This window comes from Esox lucius, chromosome 8 (assembly GCF_011004845.1).
Source record: "Esox lucius isolate fEsoLuc1 chromosome 8, fEsoLuc1.pri, whole genome shotgun sequence".
NCBI lineage: Eukaryota > Metazoa > Chordata > Actinopteri > Esociformes > Esocidae > Esox > Esox lucius.
Window position 1 is genome coordinate 12,761,589 of NC_047576.1, and position 14,949 is coordinate 12,776,537.

The 14,949-nt window shown below is 38.9% G+C and overlaps 1 protein-coding gene across 1 annotated transcript; it reads left to right on the plus strand.

Annotated features, from left to right (window-relative positions):
* The first annotated feature begins 869 nt into the window (after nucleotides 1-869).
* On the plus strand, nucleotides 870-13,794 carry nfil3-4 (nuclear factor, interleukin 3 regulated, member 4). The gene is made up of 2 exons (XM_010871689.3): nucleotides 870-1,023; nucleotides 12,292-13,794. Exon 2 carries the CDS (start codon nucleotides 12,301-12,303, stop codon nucleotides 12,997-12,999), a length of 699 nt encoding a protein of 232 aa, XP_010869991.2. The 5' UTR covers nucleotides 870-1,023; nucleotides 12,292-12,300; the 3' UTR covers nucleotides 13,000-13,794.
* The last annotated feature ends 1,155 nt before the right edge of the window (nucleotides 13,795-14,949 follow it).

Below are 14,949 nucleotides of genomic sequence, written 5' to 3' on the forward strand. Positions count from 1 at the left end.
GAGTAACAAACCACCCAAAACAGAAACTGACTCAATTTGTCAGAATTGACAAGATAAATCCAGTTGTGAAGAAATGTGGGCTAACTGTTCATGCTGGATAATTAACAGAGTCAATGCATGCAAAACAGCAGGCTTTTGATTTGCACTGTATTTTCCCCGTTTTAACCCTCAAATGCAATCTCTTATAATTAAGCGATCCAAAGTGTTGACAGCGCCGTGTGTACACCAGTGGACAAATACATATTATGTCAACCCATTACGACAATCATATTTACTTTTTTAAGAGTTCAAGTGGACTTCATGTGAGGAACTTTTCGCATTTCAAATCACAGTAAGATGCAACACTTTTTTAAACCTTCCATTTTGGATGTGTTGTTTTATATGCGCAGGCTCTATAAGTAGAATCACTGTCATACCTAGCCATGAAATTCCAAGTTTGAAAGTGACATGGGGCAAGTATCGGCACATACATGGCAGTGCACAGCATTCTGGGACCACTCTTGTCTGACAGTGCCACATTTCCAACAAGTGGCCAAAAACCAGTCATTTCTTTGGGGCTAGAAAGAGAGAAACCTTTTTTAAGGTGTCAGGGAAGGGGATAAGCCAGGTACCAGTATATTCTCAAACCTATGCTCACACATGTCTCCCAGACGAAGACATGGGTAAGCCACCACCACACAGAACATGTTTGAGGGAGATACAGAACACAAGGGATTGGCCAGCAGGCTAGAAGGGGGTGGACAGGAAAAACTGACAAACAGATAGACTGACTTCATAGGCTAAGAGAAAGACGGGGGGGTGGAAGTGTCTAAAAGGTCACACGTTATCGTGTTGGCCTGTTAAATAGCCGCTTTACTTTAAGTGAAGTTCAGGTGGGGTAGATGGGATGATGAATATACAGTTATGACAATAGTGGACTGTTGCTCACAGAGACGCGAAAGGCGGGCACAGGCACATTGAGTGAGGTCACAGAAACATCACCTCAGTGGTGGACACACTGGAATAGTTATCCAACAGCTAAAGGTAAGTTCAATTTTCACGTAATTTCATAAAACACTGAGGTGGATGAACAATGTCTGAGTGAACGTTGCCTTCACATATTACCTTCAGCTACAGAGTGTGAGGTAGATAGCAAGCAGTTAATGGGTACAAAATGTAATGTTTCTTACCTACACATTGCCTTCCAAAGATTGTGAACTGATTATTGACGAACCACTATCACCCTTAAGTCAATGGAGCAGTCCTTTCAAAATGATTCAAATACGTAGTTGGAAACCATTTTTGCTGGACCATGGTAGCGGAGCCAGCCAAGAGGAGTGAATGTCTTTAACTGACGGAATGAGTGAGTGAGTGAATGACTGACAACCCTTTGTTAAATAGCCTAGAGATACAGATACAGTCTATTACACAGGAGACTGGGTATAAAATCTGGTCAGGGACAAAACAAATGAGGATTGGTTGAGGATAAATAAAAACTTCCCTGGCTACAAGCTCCAGTGGCTACATTTAGTAAGCCATAAGTAAAAGAGTTTATGGTTACGTTGTGATGTAAACTGCAACCGACATGTCTAACATCATAAATAGCTTGAAGTGTTGGACTGTGTGTCTTGAAACGCTGCTCTCTCACACAGGAAGAGCAGGTTAAAGTGAAGTCAACAAAACATATTGCTCTCGCCAAACTAATGCGCGTGATAGAACTTTGTGAGGAAATACATTAACTACATGAAAAACTAACAACCAAAATACATGATGTTGATTGACAAACAAGTAGTATACGTATTTTCCCACTACCAAAGTTCTTAGAGTTGGATACAGACAATTTGCCTTTTCATTTTTGTTCCTTGAAAATAACTAGTTGACAGGTGTTGTTTTCATTATAGGTACTGTATAGCTATGAGCTAGCCATCTAAAGTAAGTAGTTTCTATTTTAATGCATTAAATGTAAAAAAAATGTACGCAAATGGCTTTCCATACAGTAGGTTACAGATTAGCACAGGAACAGAGTATTGGTCACTTCTCACAACAGTGCTGGCATTGGCCCATAAATATCTATCTTCAAGCTCCCTCTCTTGTTCACCACAATTGCTTCTATTAGCTGTCCGGCCTAACTAGGCTTGCCTAGTTTTTGTTTCTTGTTTCAAACCGGAAGAGTTAGCCTTAATATATAGTATTTTGACTGTCAGACATTTGGGGTTGGTTATCATAGCAACGTCTTCTTAAGACATATATCTACAACCTAAATATATTTTAGGTTGAGGTGACTTCCCTTTTTAAGATAAAGATGTCACTTGTGATAAAACTTTGAGAGGGAAAGCAAGGTCTGAATCAAATGAAAATGTAAAAACTTTAGTATATTTGTGGAACATATAAATGTTATTTATTGCATATGTGTTGTCTATGTGTAATCTTTAAGAGACAAGAAATGTATGTCAGCCTGTCTCTGGCCTCTAAAACATTAGGAATAACAATTTCTTATAATTGCACACCAGTCCAGTGTGGATGTGGTTCCAAACTTTAATTAACACTAATAGGGTTATCCAAAAACACATCACATTTTGTTTTAACATTAGGAAGTGTATGTTGTTTGTTTCTTCCCTACAAAGAATATGGATCTGAGCAACTCTCAGATGATCTCTAGAAACGAAATGCATTCTAACTGTTCTGATTTGTCATAAAAACAAATCATTTGTCATAGAAACAAATCAGATGGGATAAACTATACAGCACCAGTCAAAAGTTTGCACATGCCTACTCATTCAAGTGTGTTTCTTTAATTTTACTAAGTTTCACATTGTTCAATAATACTGAAGACATTTCATAACACATGGAATCATTCACTAACCAAAACATTTCTCAACCAGCTTCAAAGAAATACCCTTGAATTAGTAGGTGTGTCTAAAGTTTTGACAGGTACTGTAAATCTGGTCTAAACATTCTATCTGCAGAAACATATGCTGGAAAATATAATGATGTTGAGCAAGCTTTTTTTTGGAAAGGAAGCTTTCAATTGAACAAAATCACAATATAACACTCAACATAGGTTATCAACTACAGCAAGGGTCTCTTTGTTTAAAAAAAAAACAACAAGTGTTAATTTCACTCATACGAAACTGGTCATTTAAAACAACACATTATTTTTTAATTTTTTTTTTTACACCCATGACCAACATGTGTTCATATCACTCATACTAAACTGGTCATTTAAACCAACACAGTTTAAAAAACATCAATCAGCACTAGAATATAAAAAACATCTATTCTAGAAAAACCCTGGCCAATTCGGTAGAAAATGGATGAAAGGGTAAAATTGTATACTTGAATAAAATAGTTAAATATAAGATTACCGGTAAGTAAACATAATTTTTTGTGTTGTATTCTTGCTTGAAAAGACCAAATCTTGCAAAGGTACTCTACAAAGCTTTACTTTAAGGCCCTTCACACAGATAACTTGAATTTGGTATAAGCATTATATTAGAAAAAGTATTTATTTTTTGTTCTTCTTCCGTTGACAAGCTAAAACATGAAAGTGTAAGAAAAGTACCATTCCAAAATTATCGTTTTAACCATGAAAAGTCATAGTTCTATTTAACACAATATGCAAGAAAGATGCTTACAGTACATCCCTAACTGACTTTGATATGTTATCATTCAGGGAAGGTGTGAATTAACTGAAAAGGCACACTTGTGGTACAGTCAAAATTCCCTAAAGAATTTAAGAGTCACTGGACATACATTTTCTATTTTTACTGCCATGACAGTTTGGTGAAAACATAAACAGCAAATGTCTGGAGGTTAACCAATGGTTTCCTATTAGGCAGTAGGGAGGGAGCTTAAGTACATCACAAAAGCAAGGAGGAAACAAAAACAAACCAGCTGGTGCTGTAAAAACAGATAGGTGGCAAAAGAAGAAGTTTGAGACTTCCTTACTAAAAAGCATGGTCTATAATTATGTCAATAAGCAGCAGGTGCAGAAACTTTAGCAATGGGGATCTTGTCTCTGGAGAGGACAGTTCAGGAAGCTGAGCTGCATTCGCTGCTTCTCCCCTCAGTCAAGCCTCACTAGTTGCTAACACAGTACACTGCAGCACTGCTCTCCACTTGCTAGTCCTCTGTCCTTTACCTCTGGCAAAGGTCCTCCAATTTGCATTGGGGGAGGTTTTTCAAGGTTTAGGCCATCTTGACAAAGCCCAAACAGCACTATGAACACGGCTCCACATTTACAGCATCCTATACTGATCAAAATAGCTATAACAATGAGGTGGACATTTTCTATGTAAAGTCGTTTAAGGGCTACATTCACAAAGACTTCAGCTGAACACAAGATCCAACTGAAATTTGAATATGACGCATTGAAACATAGAGCATAAATAGATTAGTTGTTCTAGTTGTCAATTGACTGTGGCACTATAAAATGATCATGATCTGCGATTTGTCTAGCTTGTTGTACAACAATGTAAAGGACAGGAAAGGAGGTTTGCCCACAAATCTTGGGCAGAGGACCAGATATAAATAGGGCAGTGTTGTGGAAAGTGTATTTCTAACTCCTAGATGTGTAGATTCACTCAATTCAAATTGCTTCACCCATGGGACTTTCTAGCCAGTCTTCAATGTTCAAACTCAGACCGTGGTAGTAGTAGATACCATCAGAAGTTGTACCTCCCAGTTGCATTGCATTAGTTTAGGACAGGCCCAATGGTTGTCCCAGTTAGTGTTCTGATTAAATATTTTATGAAAGGTACTGTGTGATTAAGTGCTTTCCCCGGGAATACAGTCATTTGTATGTTTGCAGCATCTGAACTTTGACTGAGTAGATCCCCAGATTAATATACTGATAAACCTCTGACTCCTCATCGATTTGTCATCATACTAACCCCACTAACCCTAATGACATAACTGTTCTATCATCAATGGTTTCACATTTATTTGATGAAGCCCTTTATACATCAGCAGTTGTCACCAAGTACTTTTACAGATGACCGGCCTGAAACTCCAAAGAGAGGCAAGTATCAACAGAGTTGATGCACAGTAGCTACGAGAAACCTTCTAATAGGGTCGAAACTTAAGAGGAACCTGACGTTGCAACCTGGTCTCAGAATTATGACCGGTCCTGTTCTGGCTGTGCTGGGCGAAGATTATGAAAGTATATCACCTTTTTGGCCACATCAATGTGTTTGCATATTTAAATGACAAGCAAGTCAATAAATGCATGTGGACTGTGTCCAGAGACTTTAAATCACATAAATTGGTGGGCTGGTTTAGCACTGTTAACTATTCACTCTCATTTCTAGGAAAATATGGTGGACAAACATTAATTGGCAATCAGCATTGTAATCCAAACCAAAACTCTAACATGAATCAATCGTAGTTAGATAGTTTCCAGCTGGATAACACAGAAAAACAAGGGACCACTTGGTACTCTCAATAGTTTCAATGTTTATTTGTCAAATTTACCGAACAACACAGCATCATCCTGCACAATGAAATTCTTGTGACATAGCGCCCCGACAACTACGAAGTGAGAATTAAGAAGAAAAATATATAAGTAACAATACAGCAACAAAAAATTATAAAGCAATAATATACATAACACTGTTCACCAGCAGCAGTTTAAAAAGAGTATTGTAAACTAGCAGCAATATGGGTAATGTATTGAACAAGTATGGAAATAATATACTTACCAATATAAACTAGCAGCAATTCGGTAGAATTATTATTAATGTAGGTGCTCTCATTTATTCCTTTCTCTTAGCGAAAAGGCTGATTAAAATGAATGAATCCATTCAAATGTGATTTAATTATATAACATAATAATGAATACGTGCAAGATTCAAAAGTGAACTGACCCGAGATTTGTCAGACCAGGCAAGGTTTTTCTGCTCCTCAATTGTCCAGTCGCTACTGCATGCCCATGTGAACCTTTTCTTTTTGTTTTTTGTTAATAGGAGTGGAACTGTTGCGTTGACCAATCCATGACAAGGACCATCAAGGTTTGCATCTTTCAAGATGCTGCTCTGCACGCTACTGTTATAACGTGCCTGTTTGTGGTCCATCTGTTAGTATTCTTGCCATTCTCCTTGGGGCTCCCTGTGTACTAAGCTGTTTCTCCCCAAATGTAGTGCTTTTGACTGGATGATTTTGGTTTTTCTCCCCATTTTTGCTGAACCATAGACACTGTTCTGCATGCACAGCTCATGCAGGGGATAGTCTTGTTCTGATATACTGCAACCGGGATGGCCTGGCGTCAACGACCATAGCATGCTCAAAGATACGTCACATGCCTGTTGTATATAGCAAGTCAAGGCCATGTGACAGAATTGATTTTTTCGATCTGAACATGCTGTGCATTTCACAAGTTTCTCATAACAGCCTGCTAAAGGTGCAGATACCATAGATATTATGGTAGCTCCATTTATTACTCACTCGAGCAGTCTAAAATGTTAAAAACTGTGAAATACTTGCTTTTCCTCTCCTTGGAAAAAACTAAATTTGCTGGATTTTGTACTTTGGTACTTTTGTACCGTCTCATCCACTGGGCTATGGCAATAATAGGACAGGAGAGCACCTGTGAGACTAAGGAAGTGGTTCAAGGACCTTGGCTACTAGAGGGGACAAAATACATGCAGTGTCCATATTTAATGTGTCATTCTGAATGACATGTATCCTGACTCAAATATTTACTACCTTGCAACATTTCACATTTTATGGTTTTACAAAATGAAATCAGAGTGGATTTTGACTTTTTTTGAAAATTGCTAAACTGTCTCCTTGCAAGTTATCCAATGTATTCTCTTGACAACACCCAAACTTGCTCATCATTCAATAGTCTCAGACCAAAGATAAACATTGAATAAACATTGGATTAATTGGTGCCTCTAGGGCAATTCAAAAGGATGATAGAGGAATATTTCCCAAAAGAATGTATTTGACTCATGAATTGTGTGTTCATGTTTAAAGTTTTTGGGGCGTTCTCCCCATACTTTCTATTGTTTAATAATCATGTTGATGCAGGGCTCATACACAAGAGAGCTTTGGTCTCAGCTTATGCCGGCTTCGCAAAAATACATTTTAATCATGTTTTTTGATAAAAAGGTTCATTCAAACCATCAATGAATCAATCTTTTATTGGAAAGCCCAATTCTTACATAAATTGCATTTCAAAGTCCTTAAACATAATAAAATCCTAAAACTACATTAAACCAAACAAATTAAATAAATTACCATTATTTAGAAACAAGACAAATCTACAATATCTACAATTTGTCAAAGTTTGAATTATTGTTGGACTGTCTCTATGCACGCTACTCTCATGGCCGAGCTAGTGCGGCGTCATCTGGTTACATTGCTTTCCCCCTCTAATGCAACTCAATGGAACCTTGAAATAATGATCATCTATGTGGAAAACGAATGTTCTGTCACAGCCTCAACACTACATTGGGCAATCCCAAACCATTGTGTTACATGCTATTTTATGCGATTAATGTCAGTCAAGTGTTGGACATTTTACCTTTTTAAACTTCCTATCTGTAGACAGCGTGTGGGTTTAGGCAACTGCACAAACATCGGTCTGACAAAAGTCTAATGGTGAGGATAAATGTTTTATTTGGAGGCTTCATTTAATTTTGGCCAACACCAACATATCCTGTGGTCTAGCAGCAACATGTGTAACTTTGACACGTTTAGTTTAAGATTTAGACCACAGTTGAATTACCCACTCCAACTTTTCTGTTTGTTTCTCTCAGCTATTTTCATCTCTCCTTTCATAGCTGTTGCCCAGCTCATAGGTCAATCTGTCATATGGTATGACCATTTTATACACATGAATGCGCACAAGTTTAAACATATAAGTTACAGCATTTGGCGGGACTGAGTCGGTTACCCATCTTCAAAGGTTGTATTCCCACCTGAGACCAGCTTGCATGTAGAAACTGGTGCACTAACCATTACGTCATTCGGAGTGGGAGTAGGGATTTAACAAATGTCATTCAGATACATTTGCCTTTGTCAGTTATAGTCTTATGCAAATGAACAAATGAACATGTTCTGTTTCTAAAAAAAGATGCTGTCATCATCTAGATCTGAAAAAAGTAATGAAACAATATAGTGGATTTTACTTCTAAAAACACTATAATCAGGCCTCGTCATTGTTTCCCGGTACTACCAGCGATGGAAATGCAGGTGTTTGTGGGTCCATCCTCCTGCTACCGCAGACATGTTCAAGTTCAAAGTTCAAAAGTTGATTTATCAAATGTACCGAACAACACTGCCTCATTCTGCCCAATGAAATTCTTGTGACATGGCACACGATGTCTACATAGTAAGAATTAAGAAATATGTTAAGCAAAAATATAACAATAATATACGTAACAATATAAACTAGAAGCAATCTAAAAAAGATTAGGATGGGGAATACGAACACTATGGGGAGAAGTAGCCTATTAAATGTTATAGATACAGCAGGTATAGCAATAATACACATAACAATGTAAACTAGCTGCAATTTTAAAAAGAGTAGAATACTGAATATGAACAATATGGGGAGAAGTAGCCTATTGAATGTTATAGATACAGTGAGTATTGCTATAATATAAATAAAAATGTAAACTAGCAGCAATTTTAAAAAGAATAGAATGATGAACACTGTGGTAGTAGAGGTAGGCCTATTAAATATTATAGGTACAATATGTACAGTTGGTACAATATGAGTTTAATATGCCTACGAATGGTACACACAAAGCATACTCTAATGTACATTGAATGCAGGCCTACATGAAAAGACAGCAGAGCATTAGAATGTTCATGTGTGATCAGTATGATCATAGATCAGTGTTGCTGGTTGAAGAGCCTTATGGCCTGAGGGAAAAAAACTGATGTTGGGATTCACCGCTGGTACAGGATCAGCATTTGGATGACAATTGGTTCCAGACCAGGTTCGGGCTTAACCTCAGCCAGTTTGACAACTTTAGGCAACTGTCAGTAGGACCACGTGTTGCAAGACAGGACACGTAGCCTCCTACCGGAACTTGTTCCTCCATCCAAATGGCTTTATGTGTGCCTTGGGTGAGTGTAACTTGAATAAGAAACACCAGTAGGGGGTAGCCAGACACTGCTATAGAAAGTTTTTTCTCAATATTTTCGACGAAAACAAAAAACCTATCCACGTCCGTTCTGTTGATTCACCGTTCTGTTGATTCCGTTCTGTTGATTCACCAAAAATCTTCTCTTGTTTCGAGGGTCCAAATGTTGAAGTCTGGAGTGGCCGTTGCTTGAGTCAATTAATTAACATAGTTAATCTTGTCAACCAATCACAGAGTGATTTATTTTCAGCATTGATGATTCGAGTTCACTAATGTAATTGCATGCCTACAGATTAAAATTGTTTAACTCAGGCCAAATCCGAGACAGCAAGGATTAATTTCTCATCCTTTTTGTGTACTCGAATCATCTATGTTGTATTTAATGCAAGTACATTTTGTGTTTCATGTAGGCTAATACAGCAAAATGCTGTTTAAATACTAGGCGATTTTTTTTCCTGGCAGCCTAGAGGGTCGTAAAATGCGTTACTTTTTCTTTGTGGCCTACTATAGGCTATACTTTGAATAGTAGGATAACAACAACCTAACCTATTCAATTTTATACATTATCCACAAAAGGATAGCCTAAGATATCTGCCAAAAGGTTAAGCTCAAAAAGATATTCTATGCAATAGTATACTGTGTCCTTGTCATTTTCACACAAGTATTTTTACCTAACGCCTAAATGCTTGATAGCCTACTGGTGTAATGTTGTTAAGCAGCCTTAAAAAAAGCTAGGGACCTTTATTTTGAACATGATATCTGGAATGGCAAAGCTGTGGTTGAACACTGGGCTAACGGTCCAACTTATTGTTGCTAGCTTTACTGTTTCGAAGAGCTACGTTAAGGTCATATCTTTGCAGATGCCAGATTACTGACAAAAGTTTGTACGTAGAAAAACGATTACAAAAAAAAATTATGGCGACGTAAAGTAAGAATTTTACGTGTGGAAAGTCGTAATAGGGTGTTTGTACGTTCACAGATTTAATTTCACGCGTACGTTTCATGTTTTACATCTGACCTTTTTTTACGATCATACCAATTTACAAATGTATTTTTTTACGATCCTAACAATACGTACGCTTAACCCTTTGGCTGATATCTTATTCCATAGGACATGGAGCCTATTTCCAATGATATGTGCTTCATCAACCTCATCATTAATCTTCATGTTTTTCTTTAAAATAGGCCATATAGGCTTCATTCAAATTTTAGATGCATATATTAGTTTAAAAATGTAGCCTATGTGTTTAGTTTAAATTATGTCTTAAACAGAAAATGAATTAAGCGTATTTGGAGCACAATTTTTTTTGTAAGCGATTAGCGTTTTAGCAGACCATTTGTGAAAACGCGGCCCGGAGTGGGATTTCTGACAGCTTAACTCTGCTCCCGTACTCCCGTAACATACTGACATACTCCGCACAAATTCCTGTAACACACATTTGAGGTAACATCACTATCATGGGCTATTTAAATGCATATCTTTTTTATTCTGAAATGTTGACCCTATTGTCACGCCTTTATTTATAGGCAGATATCCCTGTGTACAGACCGTACACACCCAGCCAGACCACCTCAGAGCTGTGGTTAAGCAAAGATATGATAGTACAGCTTCCCACCAAACCCACACCCATCCATTGAAATGAAGTATGGCTCTATTGCACAGCCCATTATTCTTAGGGTTTGCATTTTCCTGTTTGTACGTTTTGCTCTGTGAAAAGGGGCCATGCACCTCTAACTGACGTCCAAGTTGCAAGTAAGAAGGGCAAGATGATGAAAGAAAGCTTAAAGTGTGAGTATGTGTGTGTGTCTGTGTAACAGAGAGAGAGAGAGAGCACAGCATTGTGAAACCAAACCGTTCTCGTTCTAAAACTAGCTTGTGCTGCATTGAGACGATTGGTTGTGGTTATATCTCTCAATGGTTAACTTGCACGCTCTAATTCGAGAAAAGTAATGCCTACCACGAATCAGCATATCCCACAAATTATATTTAACATAATATCTTGACTTTGATATTTAACCCCCATGCACACACTTTGTCAAAAAATCACTGTGTTTGTAGATTGTTTAAAAATATAAATTGAACATACATTTTAAATGATGTAATTCCCTGAGAGTTCTTCGGTCCTTGGAGTGCTCAATCCTGTCAGGTGGACGCTAAAAAATTTGTTTACTTACACAGAGCTGATTTGCTGGGAGCCCACTTTTGTATCCACATGAATCATTGGTGTAAGCCTACTATAATCAAATTGTTACATTATGCAGTCAGAAAAAACTAAAGTACAGTCCCACCCAAATTAGTGGATCTTCTGACCTACAGTGTGGAAATATCACTATACAAACTTGGAAAATATAGATTTCGGCTGTACTGTTAGCTGTACTGTATACTGTACTCTCAACCGGCCACATAAAAGTTAGCTATGTAATTGAAAGACCAGGGTCTGAATCCTGCTTGTAGATATGCCCAGGGTTCAGACGGAGGGAGATGCAATTGACCTGTACCATTTGGGTTTGGGGAATAATAAATGCCTTACATTTTCACACTATAGCAAGTATAGGGTGCCTGTCCTCTTAATCAAGGTAGAAGTGTGTTCTCAACCTTTAGGATTGTTGTATTGACTCACTAGTTGGGCCGGCAGCATAGAAAGTACCTGAATGTTTGATTTAACAAAAACTCAGATTTAATGTTTACAAAAATATGTAAACCCCTTCATTCAATAGCTTGTGGCACCTCCATTTGCAGTGATAATTTGGAGTAAATGTCTTCTATTGCTGCTAATCAGTCTCTAACAATATTTTGGGGGGATTTTCGCCCACTTCTTACAGAACTCTGCCAATTGAGTAGCCTTTTATCACACTAGAATTACTAGTAAGACTTCAGACATCTCTGCTGCTTTCCCACCATGTTTATTATTGCTTTATTCAGCTTGTCTAGACGTGGAGGTGTTTTCAGTGACAACTGAGTGGAAGTGGTTTTGTGGGTACATAACATAATGACATTATCGGCCTTCAATGCTCACATATGTGAATAAATGTTCTGTGACCCAACCATCCACATACTGTGAGCATACATGTAGAAATGTATATAGGCCATTTGGATGTTTTCTTAATGGGAATTAACTAATAATAAGCCTGCCCTTCAAAGGTGAGATGTCTACCTGACACAAGTGCACAAGAAGTTAACCGGTTCTCCATTTAACAGCTATTCTGTTTCCTATAGTAAGAATAAATGGAGACCATGTCACTGTCGCCAAACGGGAGCATTGAGGAACTGGAAGACAGTCGTATTGGCTCCGTAGACGAAGAGCTGACACCCAAGGGCCTGAGGCGTAAGAGAGAGTTCATCCCAGATGAAAAGAAGGACGCCACCTATTGGGAGAAACGTCGCAAGAACAATGAGGCGGCCAAGCGCTCCCGGGAGAAGAGAAGGGTTAATGATTATGTGCTGGAGAGCCGCCTGGTGGCCATGAGTGAAGAGAATGCCAGGTTGAACACAGAACTGCTGGCCCTCAAACTCCGCTTTGGCCTGGTGAGCCCTGCGGCCTACGCTGCCCACCAAAGCAGCCTTCTGCGGCTCCACCATGCTCACACCCTCAGCCCCCAGTCCCCAACAAATAGCAGCCCAACCCAGCCCAGAGACAGGGACATCTACTGGGGCCGGGTGCGCAACTACAGAGACCTCTCCACCCTGCCCACATACCACGACCAACCCCCTGTTCTGACTGGACAACCTGCCCCTGCCTCGATCCATCCATCCCTACAAACCAGAAGAGGGTACCCATACTTCTTAGATGTGCCAGGTGTCTATCCTGCAAACTCCTCCTCCGTTCTCATACCCCCGTTTTTCCCCCCCCCCTATATCGTCCTGGCCAAGGGTTCCCCTGCTGAGACCCACCCCAAAGCGAGGAGGTTCAGACGAGGAGTGTGAACAGCAAGTTCCAGCGGCCTCCTCCAGTGCAGCGTTACCACACAAGCTGAGGATAAAGACCCTCCGAGCTCCTGGTGTTCACAGGGATGTCAGAGACAGGGCCTCCCCCCAATGCTGAGTGGTTGCCTGACCGCACTGCACAGCAGCACAGACCAACCACAGCGATGTGAACACAAAGGATCAATGCCCTCAGTGCTGTAACACAGACACCAAAGTTACAGCAAAGATGTTATGTACAATTTAAATCAGACATAACACTTTTTTTATTCTTCTGGTTTTGCCACGCTTCCTTAATATGTACTGTAGCATAATAACTTGCTGACTTGGAGATTAGGCTATATATTTCTAACATAATTTAGCTGCATCTCTCAGGCACTTAATCTTTCAGTAAACTAGAACTCTTGAGCCATTCGATGTAGAGACACCAAACGACCTTTCACATATTCAGACGATCCTAACAAAACAGAAAATAATGCACCAACAGACATTAACACCAAAGTAATTTAAATAAACAATTATGCAATTAATTATGTGAATGCCAAGAATTGTAGCTGGTGTCTATCAAACGCTTTATTAATCTCCAGTTATGTTTACAGTCTTTCAGACATTAAAGGATACTTTGTGGTTTCTTGTGATCTTCGTGTTTGATGGTCTCTCCACCAGAAAGGCCCCAAAAAACTTTAAATTGTGATTCAGTTTTAGTTTAACAGCTGTTACAAACTCCAGCTAACTTCATCCACAGCTGAATATCATGGCATGTGAGAATGTAAAATAATAAACAATAATAAAAATGGTGTCCTGAAATTAACTCCATATTTGGTTTAATTTTACTTATTTTCTTGCAGACAGGATATATTGAAATTAATGGTACCATAGATCTGTCATGAAACAACGGTTGGCACAAGGAACTGCATTTGTTTCTGTGCCTTGGACAAATCCCAGATTAACAGGCGTTTACATTTTGTGTTTCAGAAGTGGAGGGGAGATTTGGCTCATAGGTTTGGTGATTATGAATCTGGTTTCCATCTTATCTCTTAACATATGCAACCACAACTCAATCTAGCATCTAACCAATTACCCAAGAATTTAGTTCTGGGTTAACCAAGATAAGATGCTACTTACAGGTGATTAGACCAATGTCCTAATTACTTCCATACATTCTTATCAGGTGGTGATTGATGTTAGCCTACGGTTGTAATGGCTGTCTTTCATGGCAGTTTACGCTACAGTTTGGCGTGGCCTGTAGGCTTCTTTCAGAGTGTGGAACTGTCTAACCATTTAACAGTGAGTGACTGACTCACCACTGCACAGCTGCACTGAGCAGACCAACCACAGCGATGAGAACACAAAGGATCAATGACCGCAATGCTATTACACTGACACCAAAGTTACTGCAAAGACAAAGTTCAACTTGAACCAGACCTTTTACATTTTATTTCTTTAGGTATTGTCACGCCTCGTTAGTGTCCAACTGGACAGTGATTAAGTGTATTGTAGAAATTAAATTGTATTTTGTGGCTGTGGAAGCTAATAACATTCAGGGAAGAGGCAAGACAAGAGGTTTACCAAAGCCTTTCTCTAAATTTCTATCTGTCGTCTATTGTCCTTGTTCTATCTCAGGTACATGCTTTCACATGTTCCGACTATCCCAAACCTAATATTATATGTTAATGTATGATTCAGCATTACAGTGTGCTAGAAATGTAAAGGCATGTACAGTACCCCATATAGGCTGCATTCGGAGTGAACACTATATGACACCTTAATCAGAAATTAAGGGGCTTAAGAACGACGTGAAATGAAAGGAAACTTATTTCAGCAGAAGTAGTGACACATGCCGTGTAAAATAAACTGTAGGTGTGTGAGAACGTAGTGGTTAGTTCCGTGTAACAGTTTTAACCACCACAAAGACACTTGCCCACATGCCGGTACGGGACTTGGGACTGTTAG